General features: G+C 38.1%; 1 protein-coding gene across 1 annotated transcript in view; it reads right to left on the bottom strand.

Annotated features, from left to right (window-relative positions):
- Positions 1–5,435: 5,435 nt before the first annotated feature.
- C3H11orf54 (chromosome 3 C11orf54 homolog) overlaps positions 5,436–12,325 on the bottom strand; it is a 30,492-nt gene continuing 23,602 nt past the window's right edge. Inside the window, 4 exon segments of the mRNA XM_043998078.1 lie at positions 5,436–6,923; positions 6,926–6,973; positions 6,976–7,018; positions 11,672–11,788. Of these exon segments, the coding sequence (XP_043854013.1) occupies positions 6,847–6,923; positions 6,926–6,973; positions 6,976–7,018; positions 11,672–11,788 (285 nt within the window). The 3' untranslated portion in view covers positions 5,436–6,846.

Raw genomic sequence — 12,325 nt, 5'->3', positions numbered from 1 at the left:
CTCTCAAGTAAGGTTTAAGCAGTTTGAAGCACTGTGCCACTCTGTTGAGTTGTTGATTGGGCCAGAGATTTTGCACAACAGAAGTTGTCCGGGACATTTAAAATAGATCTGAGGAGTCATTTGGATATACTGAAGGATACATTGTTTGCAAAAATTATGACCACATTCTACAGATGTGACATCTTCCTAGAAATCTAGGCAGATGGAACACTTCAGCTTGTCATGGGGTGCAGAGCACCCCAGAAGTTCTCTGGGGCACATCAAGGAACCTTTTCCTTGAGAAACTAAACCAGAGGACAGATAACGCCTAGAGAGAGAAGCTGAACCAAATCGGACTGAGCTAGCTTGGGATTCCTACCCTTCATTCTGGTCTCCCTTGCCCTGGGGAGATAAATTTGGGTGTGGCTGCACCCTTTGCCTTCTGAAGAGGGATCTGTAGCCACCCCTCACCCAATTCCCCCAGCTACCACCAGTGGGGGGATGGTCCACCTTCACTAAAGGAACTTTCCACAGGCAGATGGTCCACCCCCATCAGGCCTCTATAAAAGTACTTTCCAGTCTCCTGTTCGAGGAGATTTGGTACCTCTGAGCCATGTGCTTTATGCCAATCTCCCCATGAAAGTCAAGGATTTCTTTCATGGTTTCCCTCCCCCCACCCTTCCCTTCCCTTGCTCCTAAATAAACTACCACCTTATTCTAACTAAGTTTTGTGTGCAAGAGGGTGTAATTCTTTAAAGAGGAATTCCCAAGAACCCCAACCTGTACCCCAATTTCCCACCATTACTAGCTCTTCTGAAATTCCTGAAGTAAGATATGAGTCATCCATGATTCTTCCGTACTGCTCGCCTTCCCTCGCTTCTGATTTGGGGTCTTCCCTTGTGTACCTAGCTCGAGGTCAGTTCTTATTTAAGACCCTGTGTAGCTCCACCCTATTCAATTAACCCCATCTTAACTATCTGCTAACACCCTCTCAAAAGAATATGGTGATTTCATCTCAGCTGCGGGAGGTGTCTCTTCACTGATGTTGGCAAACTTGTGAAGCCCACCAGGCAGTTTTCTTTAAGACTCTGAGACAATAAAACCTACTTAATGCAAGAATGCTATTTGGTAACATTGTTCGAGGATCAACTGTGATAGACTTAGCTCCTCTCAGTAATACAATGATCCAAGATAATTCCAAAGGACTCATGCAGGAAAAATTCCACATTCAGAAAAAAGACTTTGGGAATCTGAATGCAGATAGAACCATACTATTTCTACTCTTTTTTGTTTGCTTGTTTCTTTTTTGAGGTTTTCCCTTTTTTTCTGATTCTTCTTTCACACATAACCAATACAAAAATATGTTTAATGTGACTGTACATAAACAACCTATATCAGATTGCTTTCTGTCTTGGGCGGGGGGAGCGAAAAGAGAGAGGGAGAAAAATTTGGAACTCAAAATTTTATAAAAACAAATGTTGAAAACTATATGGAGACTGGAAAACAAAACTAAAACTACTGAAAAAAAATTAAATACTATTAAGATTGAAAAAAAATGGTGCTTAACACTAAGTATGCTGAAGAGAAAAACCAAAGTTTCTGCCCTCAGGGGAGCTTGAATTCCCGTGGGGACATATAAATTATATATGTACAAACATATATAAGTGAATACAAATATATATACAAAGTTCGAACAGAGAAACAGAGAATACTCTACCAATTCAGAATGAGATGATAATTCCTCTCTTCACCTAGCCATTTTTTCACCCCCTGGTCCAGCTGCCACTCCACCTTCTAATCCAAATCTCCAGATATCATGCATAGGAGATGTAAATCATTCATCTGGGCTTGGCATTCCTGGGGATCAAGCAGTCCGTACCAAGTACCCTCTTCTCCTTTATCTCCCTTTTTTCCCACCTCTAGCTGAGAGAAGTATAACTTCATCAATATGTCCATTGCCTTTCCATTCTGATAATCTAAGACAACTACCTGAAGGTTGCTTATTGATCTAGAAAACCACAAACTGACATTCTCTACATTTTATCATACCGTTATTTTATTAAATATTTCTCAATTACACCTTAATCTGGTTCCAGCACAGGCGTATTGTGGGTAGTGTGTTTGACACCTCTAGCCTAAGTGAGTTCTCAGACCTTAAAGCCCTTTCCTGGCTACCCCTCCCCTAGGCCATTCCCCTAGGAGCTTGGGTCTCTAGTTTAAGGTCCCTAAGGGGCAGGATTAACTCACCTTTGTATTATTCCTTCCAGCACTTAACTCTGTGTTAGCAGTAAGCATTTAATAAAAAATTTTCAATCATTCAGTAATGAGCATCTATTATGGACAGTTTAAATGAATGGACAAATAAGGTCAGGAGAAATTTCTGAGTAAGTGAGGATCAGTGGTAGAACTCTGGGCACCATTTCAACATCCAAGATCTTCTAAAAGACATCAACTAGCCTCTTTTCTGACTTCCTTCAAGAATCAGATCAAACCCTATCTTCAATTTATACTGTATTTACCTTGTGTATACTTAGTCATTTCTATAATGTCTCCTTCATTGGAATGTGACCTCCATAAAAGATTGTGAGGATGGTGTTTTTACCCTTCTTTGTACCCTCAGCATTCAGCATAGTAAACTGGTATATTGTTGAGTCATATAGTAGTAGGCCTCTACCAGTCGCGGACGACCATGGATAAGCACCGTGAAGAGCCACAGGCCACAGTGTGGCTGTGCAGTCCGATATGGGAGCCGCAGCTCTCCTGAGTAACTTATAACCGGTAACTGCCACATCCCATGGTTGTATCTACCCCATGAGAAGTAGCTGGAGTATCCTCTCTAGGGCGCTGGCCTGGGCAGATCAATTGGAAAACAAGCTGCTGCCCCCTGCAGCAGGTTTTTTCCCTCTCTGCGACATTGGTGGATCCAAAGGAGAGGCAGAGCCAGATACAGTTTGGCACCAGTGCACTGCAGGAATTGCCAGAGGGATGTGATGTCCAACATCCAACTGCTAAGGGACTCCAACTCCTGGCTTTTCCTTGGGGTTAACTCCCGAAGCCTTTTCCCATATATGGGGTATAGCTGCAATGCAGCAGAGGTTTAAAATTAGGGTTTCCTTCCCCTCGGCAGGTTGCCCCCACCTGCCTGAGCGACTGGTTTTAAGGCGCCAGTGACTCGCTTTCCCCCTTCTCCTGTTAGTGGAAACAGTTCCCGCCCAAGAAGGCCAGGAGTTGGGCTTTGGTTGCCAGAGGCTATTTGAGTACGCACCCCTTGGAGGCATTTATAGAGAGGGGGAGCTTATGTCTCTACACTTTAATAAATACTTAAAAGCCTAAACTCTTGCTGAATTTATCAGTAAATCTTAGCTAGTTCCCCCCCACAAACTGGGAGGGGGCACGGTAAACACACATTAGATTTTTAACATCACAGGAAGATCATTAAGTCTCTTGACCCACATTAAATCACATAGAGAACATAGAAAGGGAAGAATGCCTATGATATGAACAAGATATTTAAACCAATGAGTGATGATTCAGAAAAAGAGGACATGAAGTAGTGGTCAGGTTGGAGAACCAAGGTTTCATAAAACCCAAAGAGGGGAAAATATCCAGAAAAAAGACAGTGCGAGGGATGTGATAGTGTGGTTGGGGATTTCCTCAATTCAGAGGTCCTAAGCAAACCTTCTGAGAAGCAATACAGTAATTCTTCCCATCGCTGGTCCATTTGACTGGAGGTCAGTAAAGATCAGGAGGCAAGGCTATAAGATAAAAGGTGTAAATTATATGAGCTGATGGGCATTAGCCAGCTGGACAGCAAGGTCTAAGTCCAAACAAAGCCAGATACACATATATAATAGGATTTTATGCAGACTTAGGGCGACATTAAAAAAGGCTATGTAACAGAAGCCTATCAGTGAGGCTGGTCAGTTGGTTTTCCTTATCTGGGAATTTAAATAGTTTGAAGATGTCAGGTGTGAGAAAAATAATGGGTTTGGGGGATGCCCAGAGGCCCCACTGGAGAGGATAAAGTTGGGATTGATTGCTTGACGCTGTTTAACTCACTTAAAGTTGACTTGATTGAAACCACACCTACCTGAGAGCTTGGCCCTCGGGAGTATGTTCTCTGAACTCTGACCTCAGCAACATTCGGCTCATGGACCGCCCTCAAGTCCAGTGAACCAACAGATTTGGGTGATGCTGGCCAATTAGCTTGAAGCAGTGTGTAAGGGCCACCTCTTGTTGGGACCTGCAGGAAGCTTCTGGTCACACAGAGAGAGAGAGAGAGAGAGACAGACTTCCTTTTGGCCTAAGACTCGTAGGTGAAGGGGCCTTTTTTTTCTTCTTTTCTTCCCTAGATCCTAGCTAGGCTTTCCTAACTCTCAGGGCAACGTGCTCCATTTTTACTAATACCTAACATGCTTTAATAAATGCTTAATGCCCCCAAACTGGTGCTAAAGCTTCTAATTTATAAGTAGCAGTATATTAGAAACCCCAACTAATTTTCCCCAAACTTGGGACAGAAATAAGGCAACCACATATAATTTTACCTCGCCACAACAGCTTATTTGGGGGAGAATGTGATTAACTTTGGGGTTAGAACATGTTAACCTTGGGGTCTCAGGAGTTGTTAAAGATCAGGTTTGTTCCACTGGGATTATGTTTTCTCTGTAGTTGATTTTTTGGGGGAGGGGGGCGGGGCAGGCAATGAGGGTTAAGTGACTTGCCCAGGGTCACACAGCTAATATGTGTCAAGTGTCTGAGCCCAAATTTGAAATCAGGTCCCCCTGAATCCAGGGCAGGTGCTTTATCCACTGTGAAACCTAGCTGTTCCCTAATTAATCTTATCAGAATATTTTTTGGGCAGGAAGTCTCAAGATAGTGGAGGCTTCCTTCCAAGATAGAATATATCAGCCTCATTCCATAGTTGAATAAAATACAGCCTGAGAGTGTGTCTCTATTTACTAAACCCCTTTATCTCTGTTTCCTTGACCTTTAAGGTTACTTTTTCTGAGGGGAAAATATTTCTCAGAAACTCATAGTTCCAGCTCCTTCACAGTGTCAAAAATCTACAAAAAGATTAAGAAAGATGAGAACTGAGGAATGGCCATAGGATTTGTACGGTTAGAGTAAAATGGGCACTGGCTCTAGACCTTGACATAAAATAAAGGTTAAGAAACCCTGAAAAGAGGATGGCCAAGTTTTTTGTTTTTGTTTTTTAAATTAAAGGATGAGGAGACCTAGGAATATTTTTAAGAAACAAAAATATTTTAGCTGGTAGAGAGAGAGAAAAAATACAGAATGCTTCACAAATGCACTGAAAACTGAAGAGCCCCTAAATTGTTAACTTTGACTTAACTCTGAATTTAATGAGATGTTGACATTGAAAAAATACTTTTGAGAGAATCCTAATTTTAGTGTATTCATTTTACTGAAGTAAAAACTGTGACAAATGAAAAAGATACATTACTGATTTAAAATATTTTATTCATTTTGTTTGAAATATAGAAATATAACTAAATTTGTAAACATTAAATCTAAAATATAGAATATAACCAAAGATCCTGTTCAAAAATTTGTAATCATTAAACATTTTAAGGATTATAAAAATGGACAAACCAATCACAAAGTATTTTGAATTATCTACCACATACCAATTATCATGCTAGAGCTTGTAGCTGGATATTACATAATAATTTGTTAAATTAGACAAAGTAATTCTTTGGTTAATCTTGGATTTTGGAATAAATGCAGCAAATTACAACTGCAGCCATTAAAGACCAATGATTGTGTTCTGTCCTACAGAATAACAAATTTCTAGAGGGCAGAGATTGCTTATGTCTTTGTATTCTCAAGGCCTAGCTCAGAGCCTGACATAAAGGAGAACCTTAAGAAATGCTTGTTGAATTAAATTAAAATGATTTGTGAAGCCCAGAAATTTAGTTTGGGAATATTTACATTTGTAAAATAAACCATTAACATTTCAATGTTCTGTTTGTGTTTTCTTTCCTTCTTTTTGCAAACATGCTCACAGGGTGCAAATTGCTTTCTATATGAAAAAAAAAAACATACCTAAATTCGCAGTAAACATAGGAGCTGCTGGTTATGAACTTTGAATAGAAAATAGTTTAAGAAGACCAATTAAGCCTCTCCCTGGAAGTAAAGAAAAAATTGTGTTGCCTTTATATTCTATTAGAACTGAATCCTCAATGCAATTCAACAAATATTTACTGCACCAGCACTTGATTTCTAATACCTATAAACATTTTTATTTTATTTTATTTATTTATTTTTAGTGAGGCAATTGGGGTTAAGTGACTTGCCCAGGGGCACACAGCTAGTAAGTGTTGAGTGTCTGAGGCCGGATTTGAACTCAGGTCCTCCTGACTCCAGGGCCAGTGCTCTATCCACTGTGCCATCTATCTGCCCCACCTATAAGCATTTAACTTAATAAACAGAATTAAATGCGATAACAGATGTGAAAGCATTTTTGAGATACATAATATTCCAAATCATTCTTAGACAACAGAAAGTTACAAGATTCCTGACGTAGACAAATTCTGTGTACAAATTCTAAGTATATGAGTATGACTATATTAATTACAGTAGCATCAATAAAAATGAACAATTTCCCAACAACAAATCTTTACTCCCTTTAATTTTACTAAGATAGAAGAGTATTTAGTAGAAGTCAAATGGTAAAGTATAAGAGATCAACCTATCCTTTCATTACATAGGAGAAAGAAGTTGTTCTTGGTTCAGTTTTTGTTGGGTTGCACTTTAGAGCAACCCATATTTATAAACTTGATTAAAATTTAAAAATTTTAAAGCATAATTAACTCCCCTCCCCCAGCAAAATCTTTCCTGATTGAATTAATCTCGCCAATTTTGTGGGTTTTCCTTTGGCTTATCAATTCGATAGAGAACCTCTGCAGGTAGGAAATACCCAGATACTCTACTGTATCTGGAGTGGTGTCATAGTGATAGTGTCCTCCTTCTCGTGATGACTAAAACAATGAGTATGTTCTACTCGCAAATCAAACCCCTAGAAAGACAAATCACATAATAAAATTTTAATTACAACAAACTTTTGTACAGGATCTAAAGACAAAAGATCACAATGCTAATTTTTGTATACTTGAAGGAACCTTTAAATAATAAGACACTTTAGGTTCTTTAACGAAGAAAAACTGGTTTTCTAAGTCAGCTTATGGAGGAGAATCAGTGCAAACATCAGATCCAGTTTTCTCTGTAAAACACTATAAAACTTCTGGAGGTGATGATTTATGTTCTTGCAAACAGAACAGAAACCATCAACCAACTCATGTTAGAGTCATTACTGAACATTTTTTTTAGGATTGTATCCATTTATTTTAAAAAATTTTTTAAATAATAAACATTTTAATTTATAGTTTGGGGTTCTAATTTTTATCCCTCTTTCCCTCCCTCCCCTCTCCCCTCCCTGAGGTGGCAATCAGATATGGGTTATACATGTATGAATGATTATGTAAAACATTACCATATTCGTCATTTTGTACAAGAAAACTTGATTAAAAGAAAAAAAAATGAAAGAAAGTAAAAAATAGCATGCTTCAGTCTGTTCCATCAATATCAGTTCTTTCTTTGGAGGTGGACAGTATGTTTCATCATTAGTCTTTTGGGATTGTCTTGGATCATTGTATTGTTGTGAATAGTAAAGTCATTCACAGTTCTTCATCAAACAATATTTCTGTCTCTGTGTACAATGTTCTCAGACACTTGACACAATAAATCATTTCATACATGTCTTTCCAGGCCTTTCTGAAATCATCCTGCTTGTTATTTCTTATAGCATAATAATATTCCATCACCATCATATACCACAGTTTGTTTAGCCATTCCCCAATGGATGGGCATTCCTTTGATTTCCAATGCTTAGCCACCACAAAAAGAGCTGCTATAAATATTTTTGTACAAATAGGTCTTTTTCTCTTTTGGGGGATGTTACTGAACATCTACCAAATGCTAAGAATGTCCTACCACTAAGGATATGGAATAGAAGAAGAGCCACATTGCCCATTTCCATTTTTCTGATACTTATTTACTCTTCTAAAAACCTTTAATCATTTCTTCAAAGATGATTTATATACTTAATAAAAATATGTACCCAAGTAAAAGCATAAGTCCTTGTCATTTACTTTGATACTTCAATGGATCTGTGATCTCATCAAAGTCAATAATCCTTCCAATAGTCCAAACGAAATCCAGCCCATTCTAATATTCAATTTTGGGTCTAGTTTATTACCCATCTGAAAGATCTGTCCAAGATATGCCATGCAAGTGTCTATCCAACTGCATATCAGAGTCTAGACAACAGCAGACTAATTTCATCCACTTAGACTTCCCTGTGTGGATAGTAAGAGTGAAGTCTTTTGAAAGAGAATGTACATGGCTCTGCAATGGTTTAGACTTAACACAATCAACAGGATGCTATTTGCAAACAAAAATATATGGAGCTCCCTTACCATCTATAGGAAATTGATCCTTGAATTGGACATCCTTAATGATAGTGATGATACTTTGGGTAAGGATGTCACCCTGTTCTATGTCTTACTTTATATGAATAAATCAGAGGGTTGAACAAAATTATCTCTTATTATATCTTTCAAAGAATTTTGTAAGCTTTTGATATATGCATGGGGGACATCTTGTTGGAGGAAAGCTTTTAAAGGACTTTGCTCTACTGAATCCAGAGCATTAAATCATCAGTGATCAAGTGAGTTACAATATGTCAAGTGCTTTGTGAACCTTAAAACTCTATGTAAATACTAGCTATTATTAAAAAACAACCCAAAGTAAGTATAATAGGATCTTATAGTCTCTGCACATTTCATTCAATTACATGACTATAAAAACACTATGTAATGTTAAATATCATTTGCAAAGGCTAGTTTATTCACTTCTCATAACTCATTTCAGCAAGGATGCCCTCAGTACACTTGTGCACTCTCATAAAAATTTTGTAGAGACTAAAAAAGTAGGCATATATGTCAGTAGTTAATGATAGTTTCTGGTAGCAATAATGTCTGTATTTTTTTCCAAGGGTCTGGAATCTTTCCTTCCTCCAGCTACCTTAAGAACCCTTCTTTCAATACCCTCAATATTGTGGTGCCTCCAGGGCAAACCTGCTTTGTATATATCTGGTTTAGTCTAGAAGCCTCTTTCCATCTTTCTTTGGTGCTGTTTCGACTTCATCATGGAGAGTACACTGAGAACTGAAATATTAATAATCCAAATTTGGTTGTTCTAGTTTCATCCTTACATACCTGGCTACAGTTAGCTTAACTAGATCTCTGTAAATATGTTTTCTCTTCCATTGGTTCTATTTTACGAAACAATATTACTCACAATCTTCTACTATCTTCATCTGAAAGACTTCATGAATGATTTTACATTCTAAACCTGTATTGCCCTTGGCTGCCATGTCTCTTTGCTTGGCAAAGATACTGGATTAGTGACTTTATAGACTTTGTTTTCTTCATTGTGGCAATTATTTTATATCCACTTAATTTCCTTTGGAAATGGTGATAGTCTATATCTATGTTTGATTGTCTGCTTGCCCATTTCCCACTTTTTGAAATCAATAACTAGTTTTAAGTGTGCTTGCAGTTGGTTTAATTGTTTCCATATTTTCTGATTTTGATTCTAACTTGGCATTGATTTTGGTCTTTGATCTAACAATTCAATGTTCTGTATTGCACATGAGAAAGTTGACTTGGAAATGAGCACAACATTAGTAACCAGCTGTTCCCTGTTTCTTACACATGATAAATTTTATTTGGGGAGTGCTATTATTTGATGCCCTGCCATGTTCACTGTTTTCCGGCTCTCTTCTTGATGTATAAGGATGAGGCTTCTATAAAATATACAGTCTTTGGCTTCTTTTTCTTTTTTAAATTCCTTAGTCAAATATTCCAGCTGTTCTACACTATTCCCCACTATGGCCACTTTTTAAGTATACTTAATTTGGAGTGTCTTATCAAACTGAAGAGTTTTTTCTCCTCCACAACAAATGTCGCACATAAGGTGTCATTATCTACTCTTCTTCTTTTTTACAAATGCTCACTCTGAGCACTGTAGTACAAGATGATCAAGTGTTGTGGCATGTAACACTATATGTGGTCGCCTTATTTCTGTCCCAAGTTTGGGGAAAATTAGCTGGGGTTTCTAATATATTTGTTACTCATAAATTAGAAGCTTCAGCACTAGTTTGGGGCCATTAAGCATTTATTAAAGTATATTAGATATTAGTAAAGATAGAGCACATTGCCTCTGAAAGATAGAAAAGCCTAGCTAGGATCTAGGGAAGAGAATAGAGCTCAGCCTGGCCTTTTAGGCTAGAGGAAAAATAGAGCTCAGCCTGGCCTGATTCTTCCTCCAAGTCCTCTGCCACTAAGAGCGCCTCTGAGAGAGTCTAACTAAGAGTAACTGCATGTGGAAGCCTTTTCTGGGTCCGGAGGAGAAGCAGTCCTTACACAGTGCTTCGAGCTAATTGGCTAGCATCAACCAAATCCATTGGTTCACTGGACTTGAAGGTGGTCCTGTGTTGAGGTCAGAGTTCACACCCTCTGAGAACACACCTTCTTAAGGGCCAGGCAGGTGTGGTTTTAATTGAATTAACTTTGAGTGAGTTAATCAGCAAAGTCAATCAATCCAATCAATCCCCTCTAGTGGGGGCCTTTGGGCATTCCCAAAACCCTATTATTTTCTCACAGTGTTCTGTGAAAAGATATTTCTTGTCTTTAGACTTATAGTAAAACCAACTCTGCCAAGTCCTTCATGTATGTATTTATTTATTTATTTCCGGGGCAATTGAGGTTAAGTGACTTGCCCAGGGTCACACAGCTAGTAAGTGTTAAGTGTCTGAAGTCAGATTTGAACTCAGGTCCTCCTGAATTCAAGGCCGGTGCTCTATCCACTACGCCACCTAGCTGCCCCATTTACTTTTACAACGAGAATCTGTGAGTCATTATTACATGTGCCTACAACTTTTTTTTGTCTTCTAGTTTCATTTATAGCAAGGATGCTAACTGTTGACATGATTCAATATTTCTAGTAGTATGTACATTGGTTTTCTGTACAAGAATCTTATATTCAGAACACCATCAGTTAAATTAATGTTTATAGTCTAAAACGTGCAACTCTTAGCATCCTCCATCCCCTTTTCAACTACTTTGTCATTGCCACTGTAGAGAGGAAGAGGGTTGTGAAGGACTGAAGACCTATTTGCATTTTCTTTGTTTAATTATTTAAATCCTAAAAGTCATGCTTTGATAACTCATCTTGGGTTGGCTGTGACTTAACACGTTCGAAGGTTATAGCAGCAAAGCATAACCTGTGGGAAGAGTATATATTTAGTATACAAAATTCAAAGTTAAGTGAAAGTTAGCATTTTAGGGCTCTAAATTTTCAACAACTTTGTGAAGCATTCTGCATTTTCTTTCTCTCCTGGATCCCTTCCTGTTCCTAATACATTCCTAGATCTTCCCAGACAGATTATATCTGCTTTCTGAAGAACAGCTTAAAGACAAAGAAACTCATCACAAATATGCTGGTCACCAAGTGATACAATTCATTGTCCACAGAAACTCATGAAACAAATCACCTGTCACAATTCTGGTTAAATCTTATTTCATTAAAATAAAAGAGAGAAACTTACTGGGTCATGAGAAATGAAAACTGACTGACACACCATAGGAGCCTTGACTTCAAAAAAGTGCAGCCAGTTATTCACTTCATCATCAGTGGTCAGTGGGCAAGATGAAAATTCTGGGGGCTGCAACAAAAGATTAAAAATATAAACATAATAAATGTTATTGGTGGTGTCTTAAAGTTGACCCTAAAATTTATCAAAGTTATGTTTTTCTCCTTAAATATTTTATAAGTTTGAGGGGTTTAGACAGCCAACCAGTCTGCATTTGTTAAACACCTACTCTGTGCCAAGAACTGTGCTAAGTGCTGGGCTACACAAAAAGGCTTTTATCCTACTTAGTTTAATGGGAAAGAAAATATGCAAATAGCTATGTACAAGTTATATACAGGATAAGTTGGATATAATCAATAGCAGGAAGGCACTAGAATGAAGGAGAATAGGAAAGGCTTCCTGTAGAAGGTGAGATTTTAGGTGGGACTTGAAGGAAACCAGGGAAGCCAGGAAGTAGAAATGAAATTGCAGCATAATATAGTGGAACAAGCTCTGGCCCCGTAATCAGAAGGAACTAGGTTCAAATCCCATTTGGTATAAACTTGGGCAAGTCACTTACTCTCCATGAGTTTTCTTTTCCTCATCTGTGAAATGAGGGAGATGGGCTGA

Source organism: Dromiciops gliroides, chromosome 3 (genome assembly GCF_019393635.1).
Source record: "Dromiciops gliroides isolate mDroGli1 chromosome 3, mDroGli1.pri, whole genome shotgun sequence".
Lineage (NCBI taxonomy): Eukaryota > Metazoa > Chordata > Mammalia > Microbiotheria > Microbiotheriidae > Dromiciops > Dromiciops gliroides.
This window is presented reverse-complemented; position numbering and strand designations above follow the sequence as displayed.